General features: G+C 55.0%; 1 protein-coding gene across 1 annotated transcript; it reads left to right on the forward strand.

Annotated features, from left to right (window-relative positions):
• The first annotated feature begins 6,087 nt into the window (after positions 1-6,087).
• On the forward strand, positions 6,088-12,789 carry PPIF (peptidylprolyl isomerase F). Its single transcript, XM_082719023.1, has 6 exons — positions 6,088-6,435; positions 7,610-7,640; positions 8,154-8,242; positions 9,923-10,019; positions 10,553-10,628; positions 11,822-12,789. Exons 1-6 carry the CDS (start codon positions 6,232-6,234, stop codon positions 11,955-11,957), a joined length of 633 nt encoding a protein of 210 aa, XP_082575149.1. The 5' UTR covers positions 6,088-6,231; the 3' UTR covers positions 11,958-12,789.
• The last annotated feature ends 3,911 nt before the right edge of the window (positions 12,790-16,700 follow it).

The raw sequence follows: 16,700 nt of genomic DNA on the forward strand, positions 1-16,700 counted from the left end.
TGCTTTGTAACCCAGGCTTGGAAGGGGCATCCCATCACTTCTGCCACATCCTGTTTGCCGGGAGGGAGTCATTCGGTCCAGCTGACATGCAGGGTGAGGGGACCGCAGCAGGCTGGGCCGACCAGGGGAACACGGGGGGCCATCGTGGAGACGGCCTCCGTGGGGGTGGGCATGGGGAAAAGGTAGAAAGAAGAAAAGAACATCATAACTTTGTTTAGAGAGTGGAAAGACCCCGAGCCCAGTGAGCCTGACTCAAATCCTGGCTGTTCTGTCGCCCTGGGTGGCCATCCAACCCGCGACATACAGCTCCAGCCTCCTTCCATCGGGTGAGGTGACAGCTCAGCCCAGCCAGCCTCCTAGGCTGTTTTGTGAATCAAAAGACGCAGTGGCCGTGAATACACTCAAGGAGGCCTCCAAGCAGGACATACCAGTTGGTGCAAGGATTGCTCTATTAGATCATTAAGGGGAGTCTTGGGCGGACAGTAGTAAAAGCCCACTCATGGGGCATCTGGGTGGCTTCGTTGGTTAAGCATCTGACTCTTGATTTCAGCTCAGGTCCTGATCTCAGGGTCCTGGAATCGAGCCCCAAGTTGAGCCCCGCGCTCTAGGTTCTCCCCCTTCCCTCCCTCTCCCCATGCTCACTTGCTCTCCATGTCTCTCTCAAAAAATAAACAAACAAATAAACAAATAAATAAACTCTTTTAAGAAAGTCTCCACTCATAAAACGCCCATGGGCACAGCTGAGGGTACATAGTCACAGGGCCCAATATCACTCCCTCAAAATCATGCTTTCTGCCCTGACTCGGACTCCCGCGAGGGCCTGGGCTAGGTGGGATGCATGCATACATTCATTCATTCATCAAGCCCTTCACCATGTCCTTCTCCTTAATATGGACAATTCTGCGACATGGGCATTATTAACCCCTCTTTACAGATGAGGACAGTGATGCCCCCAAGAAGCCAAGAATGACTTCTCTGAGCTCACACAGCTACATGTGATTTGTCCGAATGTTTCCTCCTGGGCCAGGCCACGCTGATCCCCCCCAGCTCTGCCCCCAGCCCCTGCTGAGCACAGCACCTTGCTTCACTTGTGCACAGCACAAACCACTGTCCAAGAGCATCTTCCTTCTCCTTTGCATTTTTTTTTTTTTTTAAATGGTTGTTCTCTCTCTTCCCAGTGAAAACGTAACTTTACTTTTCTGTCCAATGACCACCATATTTCTAATCCCTGGAGAAAGTGGCAGGCGCTCAGCAGGGTGTAGAGCAAAGCTGGGGAGTGAATGAGTGAAATAGGAAGCCAGGTTTCTAGAGAGTTCTGCCTGTCTCAAAACCCACACTTTCAGGATCCAGGGCTGGCTGATAGTTACCCCTTCCCCCAGGGCCAGCCTCCACCATCCTTCCCAACTTTTCCCTTTGGGGGCAGCTTCTTAGGAAGACTTCCTTGGCTCCCAGTGTTGTCCCCATCACAATGGCTAGCAGATACATTCAGCAAGTGAGCTCCTTCCACTTCTTCCTGTGACCAGGTGGCTTGTGGGACAGCCAAGCAGCTGGGGAGGGGATGGGTGGGGAGCCAGCCCTGCCTGTTGGTTGCCTCTCCCAGGGGCCCACACAACCCACACAACCAACTTCTAAAGCCCAGCTGGACTCCGGAAATGGGAGTTTCCCCAGACCCTCCTCTTGGGCCTCTTTCTGGTCACCCTGCCTTCCACCCTCCTGGACCTTGAGGGAAACCTGCTTCCCGCCATGCTCTGGTTCACAGCATGCTCGGGAACAGACCCGCCTGTGGTTCCTGGAAGCCAGTGGAGAGACACCGAAGCTTTCGTGCTGCTCCATGAAGTCTGGGAATGGCACGGGGGAGTGCCCAGAGTGCAGCCTTCCCAGGGCCTGTGCGGGCAGTGTGGCTTCTCCTTCAGGTTCCCTGTCAGCCGCCCATGACAGACACTCTCCTGGACCCCAGCCCCCTCTAAAGGAACTAAGAGAAATGAAGTCCAAGGCACGTTGTCCCCGCGCCTGATACTGGGACCAATCATTCATGAAAATCCACCCCCTGCCCAAAGCAAGGCCACTTCCCTCCCTGCCCCTCCAGGAAGGGTCTCCAGGACCACTGTTAACTTCATCCCTCACAATAGCCATGACAGGCACGCATGCCACACACAAGGGCTGCCTGGGAGAGGCTTGCCCAATAGCACTTAGAACCACCTGGCACCGTGAGTGCCTATCCCAGACTTTGTCCTGTATCTCCAGGGCAAACCTCAGGCTCGGCATATAACAGGTGCTCGGGGAAACATGGCTGCCAAGTGACTCTTGCAGAAGGGGTCCCGGCACCAGTGAACAGAGGGGTTTGTCCACAGTCCCGGTACTTCCGGGCTGTGTGATCATGGGCAGGTCCCTGTGCCTCTCTGAGCTTCAGTTCTCTCATCTGTACAGTGGAGATCAGAACTTGCAAAATGCTGGCCCAGAGGTCCTATCTATGTCATGGATATGTTGTTCACAGCTCATTCAATGTTTATTCTAAAATTTGTTCCCAACACTTAAAAATGGGGAGATTCCAAAAAAAATGGGGAGATTTTCATAAGCCCAAGATTTTCAGATTTTATTGAAAAAAGAGAAGATCCACTGTACTGGGTCCCTAGTCTCACGTACACAATCGGCTGGCCTGGGAAGCAGCTGCCCCTCTAACGGGGGTGTTTGGACACAGCGCTGTCTCCCCTCACTCCCTAGAGACTTGCCTAGTATGTTTCACTGTGTATGTCACTGCCTGGCCCCCTAGGCATCTGAATTTGTCACCCCTGAATGTCAGCGTGACCTGTCTGTTCTTTGGCTCTATGATACCTTAAGGAATCCCACGGGATCCCCAAGTGACAAAAGCCATTAACATCCTGAATGAGAAGCCACTTGAGCCGAGTGGAGAGAAACTGCTGTTTCTGAAGATGACACAGAGGCTATAAATAGCCTCAGAGCCATTTGAGTGCTGACACCTGCCCAGTCTCACCTGGGCCGGGAGTCCTTGAGGGCTGGGCATGCTTCCGTTCAGGGCTCAGCCCAGGGACTGTCCCTCCTCCTGATGCCGCTGAGGACAGTACAAGTAAGGATGACATCATAGCTCAGCCTGTGGGGAAGGTGGAAATTTCTTCAGCTTGAGCAGGAGGGAGTGATGACATTTGATTTTCCAAAGAGGGTAGGAGTAACGTGAGTGAATGAGGCTAGTTCTCAGTCTGGAGTCGTAGGGATGGGGGCACTGCATCATCCATGGCTCCCCAGTGCTATCCAGTAATGTTGCACCTCAGCCTGGCCTTCCGGACCCTCTGTGATTTCCCCCTACCCACACCCCAGCCTTTCAGCTTATGGTCAACATTGCAGCCTTTCCTTAAAGGTACCCTGGCCTGCCTCTGGCTCATTCCCCCTCTGGAGACATCTTTGTGTCTCTGCCCCCTCAAATGTGGTTGTGTCCAGGCTGATCCCCCCAGGCAGAAACCATTTTCCCTGTCCCTTGAGTCCCACAGCCTCCTCTGACTAACTCCTCAGCCTCTCTCTTGCTGTGTTGTCTGTCCCTGGATTGTGTCTCTTGCCTCCCCCACCCCCCCACCTCATTCCCAGCTCCATGATGGCAGCGGGAAGGATCTGGCCTATGCAGTACACCCTGGCCCTGGGGTCAGAGTCCTCCCAGCTCCAATCCTCCAGCCCCAGGCAACTCACTCTCTTGTCTCTTGGGACTTTCCTTTCCCACCTGCAAAATGGAACTGCCACCCAGGCTATGGCGGGGAAGCAGACACACTAAGGGCCAGGGAAGGGCTCTGAGAGCTCAAGTGCTTGAGTGAATGAAGGCAGCTCTTCCCTGGGTTAGGGCTGCTCAGGTTCCGTGGGGGTGGGGGATAGACGGAGGCTTCCCCTCAGGAACAGGCTTGAAGCACCACAGGGCACCATTAATCCACCTGGTGTAGCGAAGGGCTGTGTGAACCAAGGAACTGGAACCGACATGGGAGGTGGTTCCTCTCTTCCTCTTTCAAATCTACAGTATGCACTGATGCGGGGCTGGGGGTTGGGGGGATCTGGGAGACTCCTGAGGGCCCCAGAGGGGGCAGGGGGCAAGCCAACTCCCCATTCAGCCCTGCTCTACTTCAGGGCATGATAATCACGAGAAAGGAGGAGCCATTCTCTAGGACAGAGTGAGACTCCATCCTGGGCTGGACCCTGGGGAGCCTCTGGGCTCCAAGATGCCATCACTGAGTGACCAGGTGTCGCTCTCGGCCCGCAAGAACGACCCGCAGATGAGGTGGGTGGCAAACTTCTTTATTGACAATCTTCTTCCCCGGGACCCTGAACACCGATTATAGCCCCAAGTTATAGGATACAGTGGATAGAAAGTAACCAATCACCATACAACACGACTAATATGACACCCAATCAGAAGGGACACAGATGACTTCAACCCAGATCATGCGGGGAGCTCGTGCCTACTGACGTGAGCCCCCGAAACTTATTGTTCACTCTGTTTTTGTGCCGTTCCCATGGTCGTGGTTAATCTTATACTAGTCCCAATACTTCAGTACAGGTTGTGCGTTGCCTGGAGCGCTCCCACATAAACATTCACCTGCCCTTCTCCTCAAGCCTCGCCTAGTATGTGACTCCCAGCTTCTGCTGCATGGCTCTCCACAACCAGGCTCCTCCTGGGCCATGAGAAGAGAAGTGGACTGTAAACTTCTAGGAAAGGGCCAAGGCCAGAATTCTAATGAGCCTAAGACATGCTGCTTTAACCTCACGAATTTACTCGGACCAGCATTTTGCCGTCTTACCCCTTCCCAGGAGCTGATTCAAGTCCAAGTTCAAGCCCACACCCTAAGGTTCAGCCTCCACCCTCTTCTTGGGCCCCTTGGACCTCTCAGCCCCTGCAGCTGAGACCCACTGCTGTCGCAGCCCTAGACCTGAAGCGAAGACAGTCTAGACCCCGTCCATCACTGATGCTCAAATCACAGCACTTAACGGTCGACACACGCCTCTCTCTCTTGTTCATGTTACCCTTGAAACAGACCTGGGAAGAAGCAGAGTAAGGACTACCATCCCATCTTGATTCTCCAGTGGGGAAACTGAGGCTCAGAGAGGTCTGACAGGTGCAGGCTGACAGGGAAAGGTGCAGGGTGCTCCTAGCCCCAGGCAGTGCCTTCCTCACTCTGGGTCTTTGTTTCCCATCGGGAGAGCCCGGGTGTTTGCTGAGATGCTCTGCCTGGGCCCCTATTATTTACCAACTGTGAACTCCCCACCCCTACCACGCTTCTATGAAGCCCCTCACACATGGGGTAAATTCTCCTCACCAGGGTTCTCAACTCCCCTTCTCTTCCTGCCTTACCTTTTCACTTTTCCTTGCATTCCCTGTGGAATCACCCTGTACTGTGTGACCTGCAAGTGTGTTCTTGGGATGACTGGGGTGGGAGGGAAGCCAGCAGCCAGCTGACCCTGTTGCTAGGGACCAGAACCGTCCGTCTGTGGCATTGGGGAGGGGGCATCTGACCCAACCCCGTGGAGAGCTGGGGCCTGGCCAGAGCCCACTGGGACCTGCTGAGTTCCAGGTGTGTGGGAAGATGATCTGGTGTCCAGAAGCATCTGGAGAAAGGGCCAGACTAGGACTCGGAGGCCTGTGGTCAGCAGGGGAGGGGTCCCTGCCTGTGTCCTCCTGCACCTCTCACTCTAGTCCACCTCTCACCTTCACCTTCTTTGTCTCTCACCCACTGTCTCTCTTGATCTCTCGTCTGCAGGGTCTATGGGTGGAGGGGAGGCCTATACAGGGGCTCAAATGGAGATTTTTGTTATATTCAAATAAAAACATACGGATGCCCTTATTTTGGAGTTAACCACGTTTTAGCATAGTTCCCTCTCTCTGTTTTTAATCTGGGACGCTTATAAAATGGAACCGGCCCCCTTTTGCCAGGTCGTGTCTACCCCTCAGGTCTCTCTGGTCCTTGGGGAACCGGTTGCAAGGAGCTCACGCTCCGTCGCCCCAGCCGCCCGGCTGTGCCGCCCGCTACGGCCGCCAGGGGTCGCCCGCGAACAGGCCCGGAGGGGGCGGGCAGTGCGGGTGGGGGCGGGCAGTGCGGGCGGGGGCGGGGCCTCGAGGCCGGCCCGACCAATAAAGACGGCGGCGCGCGGCCGTGGCGGACTCCAATCTCTGCGCGCGTAGCCGTCGCTTCCGCCGCCTCCGCTCCTGCCGCCGCTCTCCCACCCCGACCCGCAGCCGCGATGCTGGCGCTGCGCTGCGGTCCCCGCCTGCTCGGCCTGCTCCCCGTCCCGCGCTCCGCGCCGCTGCGCCTCCCCGCGGCCCGCGCCTGCAGCAGCAGCAGCAGCGGCGGCGGCTCCCGCGACTCGTCCTCTTCCTCCCGGAACCCGCTCGTGTACCTGGACGTGGGCGCCGATGGGCAGCCGCTCGGCCGCGTGGTGCTGGAGGTGAGCGGACGGGCCCGGCGCTGTGCCTAACTGGCTGGGAGACCTTGCCTCCCACACCTGGCCATGGGCCTCAGTTTCCCCATCCCTAGAGGGGGGCATCAGATTGGTCTCTTCCGGTATCCTCTCGGCACTTCGGAGTAGTGGAGGCGGGAGGGAGGGCAAGTGAGGAGGAGAAAGCTCAAGGTCAGGTCGTGGACTGTGGGATCCCGGCCCTGCTGGCTGGCCCCGAGGTCGGGGAGAGGTCCTGCGACCTCGCGGGGTCAGCGCCCAGACCCGGGAGCTCGAGGGCGGGTGTCGGGGGGCTCGAGGGTCCTAGCAGCGGGCGGGCGGGGTGCTCACGTGGCTGCCCTTGCATAATACGGTGCCCGGCCCCGCCCCCTCGGTGGGACTCACCCCGCCTCCCGGCCCTGGGGCAGGAGCCGAGGTGGTTTCAGGCCTACAGGCCTCCTCTCCTGCAGGGCGGGCCTGGGGGGCTTCTGCCCCCAAACGGACCCAGAAGGCCCCCTGCAAGTCGGGGTAGAGTGCCCAAGGGACCTGCATCCCAACTCCAACCCCGCCACGCTCCTGGACTCACAAAGTAAGAAACAAGTAGGGGAAACAAATGGGGAAGCTCAGGTGTAGCTCTCAAGCCAGACCCTCTTTTGAACAGAGGGACCTCTGGTAGGCCTCAGTTTCCCTCCTGGAAAATGGAGACCACTCTCCTTACTCCCCTTAATTTTAGTAGCTTTGTGCCAGGGTGGCTTTTGAAGCTGGGACTCAAGAGCCTGCTTGGATGGGCTCTAGCCTCTCTCCTTGCCCACCCACCCACTCCCCTGCCTTGAAGCCTGTTTCCCCTCTGTGCATTGAGCTTCGACTGGCACCTCTCCCAGCCCCGAGTCTCTGATGCTTGGGGCCAAGCTGTAGAAGCTCTGCCAGTTTTGCCCCTGGAAGTAGGCCAGGATGGCACTGTCATCTCTTCTGATAGCTAGGGAAACCGAGGCTGCCTCCTCCCAGCCTGGGTTCAGGAAACAACTGGCAGAGATGATAGCTGCCTAGGCTGCCTCCTGCTGAGGGCTGGGAGCCCCGAAAGTGGATGGGGCTCCGTGGCCGCTGTGGGGGTTGGTTGGTGAGGAGGTTCCTTCTATCACCTGCTTCTGGACTGACCATCTTCTCTTGGCCCCTTCCCTCCCCACAGCTGAAGGCAGATGTCGTCCCCAAAACAGCAGGTAAGACGGGACTTGGGGCTTTCTGAGTCTGGTCTAGATGGGAGAGAAAGGGGCCAGGCCAGATGGGTGGGATGGTGAGAGGAGTTGGGGCACCGAGACCCACGACCAGATGAGAGTTCCACATGAGGCTCAGCTGCTGGTACCCCTGCGGCAACTCTCTGTCCCTCTCTGAGCCTCGGTGTTGGCCCTGCCCACCAGTCCAGTATAGCCTTATGTAAATTTCCACCGGGACCCGTTCCTCCCTCCTGGTGCCCGGTGGGGCAGTGGCTGCATGGCCTAGGGATTCTCTGCCGGGAGCCTGTGCTCTTGTCATAGTGCTTGGACGCTGGGACACTGAGCTGTGAGAAGGTGACCTGCCCCGGGTAGCACAGCCAGAGCAGACCCAGGGAGCAGGCTTGGCGTCTTCACTGCCCCTCTTCACCTCCTGGAGGGTAAGAGGTACAGGCTTGAACGAGTTGTGATCCTGGAGTTGAGGCCTGGCCCTGCTGATCTCTGTCTTCCTTCAACCCTCAGAGAACTTCAGAGCCCTGTGTACCGGGGAGAAAGGCTTCGGCTACAAAGGCTCTACTTTCCACAGAGTGATTCCATCCTTCATGTGTCAGGTACAGCAGCCCTGTCGGCCTCACTTCCCTGTCAGGGGGCGGGGGGGGGGCGGACAGCAGGGGCCGCCTTACAGGGTGGTTGTGAGATACTGAATGGAGAGGACACATTGCTCTCCTGGCCTGTCTTCTAACTCAGAGAGGGTGGAGTGGGTTGGGCGGCCCCAGCGGTTGAGCAACGGAGCCAGGGGCAGAATGGGCTGGCGGGGAACCGGCATTGAGATCCAGCTGTGCACGGGGGCGGGGAGTCGATCTTCAGGCTTTGCAGGATCAGCGTATTTAGGCAGTCTCTGGCCGCGTCCCCCTGTGTGTCCCACTGAGTGCTTGGCACGGGAGGCTGGGAAGGAGGGAGGGCGACGGCTCCAGCAAGAACGCATGGGTCTGGACCGGGCGCTGCTCCTTTAGAGCGGGGCGTCTTTCTTGGTTAAATGAATGTTCTTTAGTCATATGTGCTGCCTGTTTTTTCAAAAACCTCAGTAAGGCTGTGTCAGAAGTTTTGGGGTAGAGGAGGACAGCAAGGACTTCCCAGGATCAGGAGCCCAGCTGTGGTGGGGGTTGTCCTCTGTTAGGTCAGGCCCCGTAAGACAGAGGTGCGTGTCTTGAGGCCAGCAGGCCATAGAAGCAGAGACATGAGTGTCATGATCTCTCTGAAGTCCTTCCCGCCCAGAGTTCTCTGCCCCGTTCCCTCCACTCCTCCCTGGGGCTGTCATCCTCTGTGGTGAGTGGCCGTGGGTTGGAGCTGGGCCTGCTGACGTGTCCAGTGTGATGATTGCAGGGACGGGAAGGGAGGCTGTGGCTGTGGGACATGGCTGGCTAGGCCTGTGGCTCTCTGCCACAGAGGCCTTCCCAGCTCTGCCTGAGGGAGGCAGTGGATGAAGCAGAAGCTGAAGGGGCTGTCCTGAGCCAGGTGAGGGTCTTCCTCTGAACAGCAGCTGGCAGGAGCAGGCCCTTCCAAGGCTGGAGGGCTCTCTGAGGCATGAGTTGGCGGCACGGGAGGCCGAGGCCAGGGTTTTGAATCATCCTGTCTGGGAACACCTTACTGGCATTTGTGGGTGCTTACGTCAGGCTAGTCGGGTCATCTCTCTCACCTGAGGGATATCTCAGGAAGATAGCTGTGAGTCCTTGGCCAGGGGCTGGGCTCTTCTGGCCACCACTCCCTTGGAAACCTCGGGCAAGCTGTGAGGAGGGATGCCAGACCCGGGGGGACTCCTTCCTGGGTCTGCAAGGTGTAGGAAGGCCCCAAGGCCTGGTGATGGGGGAGAAGTGGGGCTTAGCATAGGGAATTGGCTCTGTGCCAGCTGCTGCTCCCCACCCCCCAAAGACCAGACTTGGGAACACAGACTCCCTGGTCACCTCCTTGTCTCCCCTCCAAGAGCTGTAGGTAGAAAATTTGAGGTCACTATGTACAAATCATCACAGAATAGCTATTAGATCCTTTGAGAGTCTTTTAAAAAACCTGCCCAAATTAAAAAGTGGATCATTTGGAAGGTAGGGTAGTGATTAATGGCAGAAAATGCGGAAGCTAGGGGTCAGGAGATCTTTGGATGTTTTCTGACCCCTTGGCCTGCGGGGCTTCTGGCTGGGTGGACCCCAGGTGGGCTGGGGGCCACGTCCCTGCGCCATGGCAGCCTTCTCCGGCCAGCTCTGGTGGTTGTCCGCTCAGAAGGTGCTCTGTGCTCGCAGGCGGGAGACTTCACCAACCACAATGGCACCGGGGGCAAGTCCATTTACGGAAGCCGCTTTCCTGATGAGAACTTCACACTGAAGCACGTGGGACCAGGTGAGTGGAGGCCACCACTCCCCGTTCTGAGTGCCCTGAGCTCTGGCCTGGCTGCTGGCTTGCCTACCAGGCCCACCATGCCCACCACGGCTTGGAGGCCGGGACCGATTTCCCGATACCCAGCAATGCCCCTTCCCTCCTTCAGCACTCTGGGTTGGAGTGTTGGTTTTCCTGGAGTTTTGTCATGCTGAGCTCTCCGTTTAAAAACAAGTCTTTCTTTGAGAAGCTGGGGGAGAAAGCCTTTCAGCAAAACCCAGCGTTGTGTCACGTTTAAGACCCAGGATGCAGTGCGCCAGACTCCCATGCTGGCTCTGCCGCGGAGAGCTTCCACAAGGCCCTGTCCTTCCTGTGGCAGCACAGGGGGGACGGGCCCCAGGGAGCCGTTCGTCCTCTGGCCCTGCTTGTCCCCTTCAAGCTCCAGGACCGTCAGACCCCAGTGTCCTTGCTGTGCTGGAAACTGTATGCTCTTATGAATGGTTCCCCAGTGAGGGGCCTCCTGGGGCAGCCTGGCTCACTCCTGCCTGTTTCTGTAGGTGTCCTGTCCATGGCGAACGCAGGCCCCAACACCAACGGCTCCCAGTTCTTCATCTGCACCATAAAGACAGACTGGTGAGTTCCTCGCCCCGGGTTCCACATGAGGGCTGGCCTTGCAGTTGAAAGAGGGTTTGTGTGCTTCCGGGGGAGGGTAGCGTGAGGCTGGACCGTGTTCTAGGGCGGCAGCCCTCCGCTGGGAGGTGTGTCCCTAGGGAAGAAGGTAAAGTTCATGAAAGGACTGAGGGGGAATTTGGGTTGTTCTTAGAACTGCGTCTGTGTTAGGCTTCTGTTTGTTGTCAATTGGAATTTTCTCCATGTGTTATGCCAAAGGACTTGTACCACATCCGTCTGGGACATGCTGCAGAACTCACGGGCCTCAAGGTGGCCTGTGGTGGAAGCCTGTTTGCTTGGTTTAACCTGTTGTTTCCCGGCTTACCTTGAGCTTGGAATGCACCATGGAGGTCTCTGGTCCACATGCCTGTGGATTTTAGGGGTGTCTTCCCTGGTCGCTGTCCCACTACCTAATAAGTTCCTCTGCCTGGAGTTCCCTGCATCCTAGCCCTGAGGCATATGGGGTTGAGGGGACATTAGCTGGCCAAGAGCTAAGACTTCACAAAGCCCATTTTTTAGGACTTTAGAGAGACCTGAGTGATAGATTGGTCCTAGTTGTCTCTAGCCCCCAGGCCAGAAGGGACACAGATGTCAGGGCTGGGCAGGTCGCTGCTGGCTCTGCCTGCCCTTTGCTGCTTCCATGGAACATCTGATGGGTCCTGCAGTTCTGCCCCAGGTGGTAACCAGTGTTGGCCTTGTTGGCACTGGACTAAGGGGCTGTTTAGATTCTTGAAAGTCTCTCAGATGGAAAGAGCCACACGTGCTATCTTGGCTCTTACCTTGTCATTCATGACCATGAAGATGGTTCCATTTACACGGACTTCTTGTTTCCTGGGAGGAGTCTAACACCCTGTTATCTCCCTGTGCAGAACAAGAATAATTCACTTTTTGTAGATGAGTTACCAGGATTCAGGTTAAGTGGCCCAGGACAAGGTCACACGGCAGAGGAGGCAGCACAGGCCCCAGAAGGGAGAGACCCTCTGGTCTGTTTGGGGGCGCTCAGCAAGGCCTCGTACCAGAGCTGTGAGGGCAGGGTCCAGATTTTCCATGTGGGTCCCTTTCAGAATTGCCGTCTCTGCTAAATAGTTCCACGGCCAGGTGACCATGACATTGGGTGACATTGCACTACTCTTACTCTTACCTGGCTTGACTCACAGGTTGGATGGCAAACATGTCGTGTTTGGCCACGTCAAAGAGGGAATGGATGTCGTGAAGAAAATAGAATCTTTTGGCTCCAGGAGTGGGAAGACATCCAAGAAGATCGTTATCACGGACTGCGGCCAGTTGAGCTAACTGGCCACGGCCATGGCCACGGCAACGGGGCGCTAGGCCGGTAGAGGCTGCACTCATGTTGACTAACCTAGGTGTCCACCTCAGGCGCCAGCAGCGGTGCCCCGTCCAGGTGCCTGTGCGCCTTCCACCCTCACTATGTACTGGAGCGAGACCTCTCCTGAGCGTCAGATGTCCACCAGGCCCGCCATGCTGCTTCGCCAGCATCCGCCCGCCCTCACTGCCCCATTTCTAGACACCCATCACGGATGTGATGTCACCACTCCTCATCCGGCCAGCCCAAGGTCACCATGCCTTGGACATTGGGGTGGTGATGGCTTAGCTTCAGGGACAGGTTACTGCCCTTTTCTCGACTGAGGGGGGAAGACCAGCTGTTGCAAAAGGGCCATTATATCTCTTCTAATTGAAATAATTTAATTAACAAGATTGTCTAGAGATGAAGCTGTGACACTAACTGCCCTGTGCTGTGGCAGGACCCCAGTTGGTGGCTGAAGCCACGGAACCCCAGAGCTTGGCCTTTGGAACACGACTGGGGCTTTAGTGAAGGGGCCACAGCCACAGCACTTAGCCCAGCCACTGTGAATCCTGTTGGTTTGCTGCTGTGGTTTTGAGGGGAGTCCACGGGGGCAGACGCAGACTAACCTGGGAACAAACCCATCGCGAACTGTGCCTAGTCCGTGAGTTGGTGAAGAGTGGAAGTGGCCCGGACATGTCTTTCTGGAGAGCTTTGATTTTTCTGTGGTTAATAAATCTACTGATTTTGTATGTAATATACTTGTGGGACATTTATTTGTGTTCACTTGAAATGTGAAAATAAATCCTATTTTCTGTAGAAGACCGTCTGGTGTCTGGTGGTTTTAGGAAGCAGGTTTACAGCTCAAGTATTTGGACCCAATCTTCACTGAGTTACCACACGCACGTCTGGGCTACCCTGAGGGTTTTTACTTGGACCATCTCATTTAATCACTCCAGCAACCAAGGATGGTGTTGTTATCCTCAGAGATGAGATGGGCTCAGACAAGATATCTTAGAACCCATAGCCTGGCTGTGAGCACTGGCTGACCCCCCACCCGCCAGAATCCCAGCTCCACCTCTTGGTGACCCGAGTCTATTTTCCTCAGCTGCAAAATGGGGTAACAGTAATGCCTGGTTCACAAGGTGGGGAGAGGCCAAGGTGATCCGTGCAAAGTACGTAGCGTAGGGCCTGTCCCATCATTTTAATGCGTGCTCTGGAATGACAGAGATGATGACATTTCCCATGTCAGAGTCTTAGAGAAGGATCTGTGATCATCAGAAGTTAGGTGTGGAGTTGACGATCCTAGATTTGCTGCTTACATTTGGAATTCTAGGTGATTCTGAGGTGATGGGGAAGGCAGACTGGGGAGTGGGAGGGCAGGCCAGCGATGGCAGTCCGAGTAGTAGAATCGTCGCATTCTGTTGACAGTGTGAACAGAGTTCTTTCACGTTGGGGTTCCCAGAGTCCGGTTATGTGTGCTTCCTGTCATTCTGAGGTCACAGTGGCTGGAGTCGGGCCGTTTGGAGTCCTGGAGGGTTTCCATGAGGGCAGTTTCCAGAGCTCAGTTGCAAGGACTAGGAGCCCAGCTAGACTAGTACTTTTTAAACAATTCTCAAGAGCTGTAGGGTCCTCAGAACAAGGGGGAGACATGGGCCCCTACACCCCATTTTTAATCAGATACCCTCTTTTTTCTTATTGGAGCTCTACAAGGGGTTTCATTTGAAGAGTGGGATCTTGAACCCAACAGTAATCATGATAATAGTGATAATAATTGGTAATTAATCATCCAGTCTAACGTTTTACAGATGGGGGAACTGAGGCCCCAGCAGGGTCACCATGGCCCCAGGCAACCCTGCGAGTTGGTTGGCAGAACGGGCTTAGAACCTCGGACACGCCAATCCAGAGGGCTCCCTGTGGGGGCCTCCCCCAATGCCCCTTGGCCCTCTGATCCCCACATTCAGAGCTCGTGATTTCTGAGGTCAGAGCCACAACTTCTGTCCCTGTGGAGTTTTCTCCTGACCTCTGGGACCCTAGGGAAACCGTGGTGCTGGTGGCAAGCATGAGGGGCCTCTTCTCAAGTTGCGACCAGTCAGCCCCATGGTGATTTCTGAGGCGTTTTGGTCACAGAGCCCGTGGAGCTTGTGTTGACCCCACGGAGACTTTCTTTTTCCATGAGCACAGAGTGTGTGTACGTGTGTATGTGTGTGTGTGTGTGTTCCTCCATCCAGAGGACTGCGGTATGGCACAGGGGACTGGAATGCAAGAATTGCCTAAACTCGGAGTTTCCTGAAGATGGGGCCTCTCACTCCCCTCGCCAGTTCTTTCCTAAGCACCCTGCTCAGGGGCCTGGGGCTGGTCTTACTGGATCAAGCAGGAGCCTGATACGCAGATAAGAGGATGACTTACTGGCACGCGGCACCTCACGCATGAAAGAAGCAGTGAGTCACACACATGCTCTCGGATGTGATCCTGTGACGTCATGGGAGCCTGGTGTGTAAACATCTGAAATATCCTTTTTCTGAGATAACATCTGACAAGCTTTTTCAAAATGACTTTGCTGAGGTATGGTTTGCATATAACAGAACTCACATATTGGAAGTGTACAGCTCCATCCCTTTTGACAAATTCACACACCAGATGAAGTTCTAGAACATTTCCATCTCTCCAGCGTCATCCCTATGTGCCTTCCCGGGCAGCCACTGAGTCCTGTCACTGTATGCGCCTCTTGCCTATTCTGGGACTTGGTATATATGGAGTCATGCAAGATTTGCCTTCTGTGCCTGACTCCCTTCGTGGAGCATGTGTGAGAATATGGGGAATTTAACACTGTTCTGGACTCTAGCATGTTGCTCCATGAAAAGGGATGTCTGTGAATGTTTCCCAGGAGTCATGGGCCACACCTGAGACCTATTGAATACAGATCTCTGTGGGTAGGATCTAGGAATCTGAATTTTTAAAAAAAAAATAGTTCGAAGGTGTGAGAATTTGAGCACAGGCCAGGGTGGGCGAGATTCAAAGGAAACCACTAGACCACTAGCGTCGTTGGTTGCTTCTGGTAACACTTTTTGCTGGAAGTTCTGGGAATCTGGAGCAAGCCCTCCACTTTCAGAAAGGGCCTCATGACTCTGGGATGGTGAGGCCGGGCCACCTGTCCAGCCCAAGCTTTGTGGGCCGCTGCTCTTCCTAGGGCTAGCAAACATGGCTTCCTAAGGCCTCAGGGCAGTGAGGTGCCTTTGAGGGGCAGACCTCTGTGTGGTGGCCTCAGCTCTTCCTTTGTCGTCAGGAGGAGGGTCAGGTTTATGTGCGTTCAGACTGAAAAACATTTCTCAGTGAGTGGCTTCTGGAAGCCAGAAGTCAGCTGGGTGTCCAGGCCACTGGAACAGGGGGGATAGAGGAAGTCTTGGCACCACTGAGCCTCCCAGATCAGTCTCAGCCTTATGAGGCTGTCCAGAATTATAATGGTACTATTATTATTATTATAACACTATGATGGTTAATTTTATGTGTCAATTCAAATGAGCCATGGGGGGCCCAGACGTTGGGTCAAGCATTATTCTGGATGTGTCTGTGAGGGTGTTTCTGAAGGGGATTAACTTTCCAGTTGGTGGGTGGGGCTCATCCAGTTGGTCAAAGACCAGAATAGAACCGAAGGCTGAGTAAGAAGAACTCCTACCTAATTGCGCTGGAACATCGCCTTCTGCCCCCCAACGGAAACATCTCTTCTTGGGGCTCCAGTCTGCTGGCTGTTGGAGTGGAGCTTCCACACATTGGTGTTCCCGGTTTCCAGGCCTGCAGACTTGGACTAGAGCTACACCAACGGCTCTTCGGGGTTCCCAGCTTGCCAACTGCAGATCTTGGAACTCCTCAGCCCCCATAATTGTGTGAGCCAATTCCTTATAATAAATCCTGTTTTATACACACACACACACAGACACACACACTATTGGTTCGGTTTCTCTGAAGAATCCTGGCTCATTTTTCTTTTCTGCTTGTAAAACCAAATACACTTGTAAAAATTCAAAAGTTCCATAAATACAAAATATAGAGAATCTAAATTACCCATAACCCTATTATATTAATAATCGGTATGGGTTTCGCATTAGCTTAGGATAGAGAAGCCGCAAGAAACATTCCTGCCCCAACAACAATAGAAGGGTGGGTAAGCTACAAAGTCTGACTTCTCTTGAGTTCATCGGAAAGGCAACCAGGTCATCCGAGTTCCGAGGAGAGAAGACAGCCAAACCGTCTTGCCTGTGGCAGAGCAGTGCAGAAAGACCCCGCCACAGGACAAGTGAGGAAGATGAAATCCAGTAAAATTTTATTGAATTGTAAGGGCAAAGGAGAGACCGATTTGTCTGGAATGGCTGGAGCCCCCTGTGCACAGAGCAAGTTCACATTGTCTCGCAGGGTGTCTCCCCCAGCAAGGCCTCCACCAGATGCTCGGGAGAAAGGCCCGAGACCTGCCTCGCTGCTGACAGTCCACAGCTCCTGGCATGAGGCCTTGCTCACCTCCTCAGATGTTCTCCTATGAAGCAAAATTTTTAATCCGCTAGGGAAAGGGCAGCATTCCCTTTATTCCCAGGAAGAGGTAAAAGTTCATGCTAAGTGGGGGAAAGGTAGAAGAGAACATCCTCCAACCCCCTTGGAAGGACAAGAAGCCAACCAGGGCCTGAGAACCCATTCAGGTACCAACTGGAAATCAGCTACCCCTGGAGACACGCACCCAAGAC

Source organism: Mustela nivalis (assembly GCF_964662115.1).
Source record: "Mustela nivalis genome assembly, chromosome: 2".
Taxonomy (NCBI): Eukaryota; Metazoa; Chordata; class Mammalia; order Carnivora; family Mustelidae; genus Mustela; species Mustela nivalis.

Bases quoted from the DNA above. Each gene is read 5' to 3' on its own strand.
- PPIF (XM_082719023.1), top strand. From the start codon at position 6,232: ATGCTGGCGCTGCGCTGCGGTCCCCGCCTGCTCGGCCTGCTCCCCGTC. The intron at 8,243-9,922 runs GTACAGCAGCCC...CTGTGCTCGCAG, and splicing joins TTCCATCCTTCATGTGTCAG to GCGGGAGACTTCACCAACCA. The intron at 10,629-11,821 runs GTGAGTTCCTCG...CTTGACTCACAG, and splicing joins TGCACCATAAAGACAGACTG to GTTGGATGGCAAACATGTCG.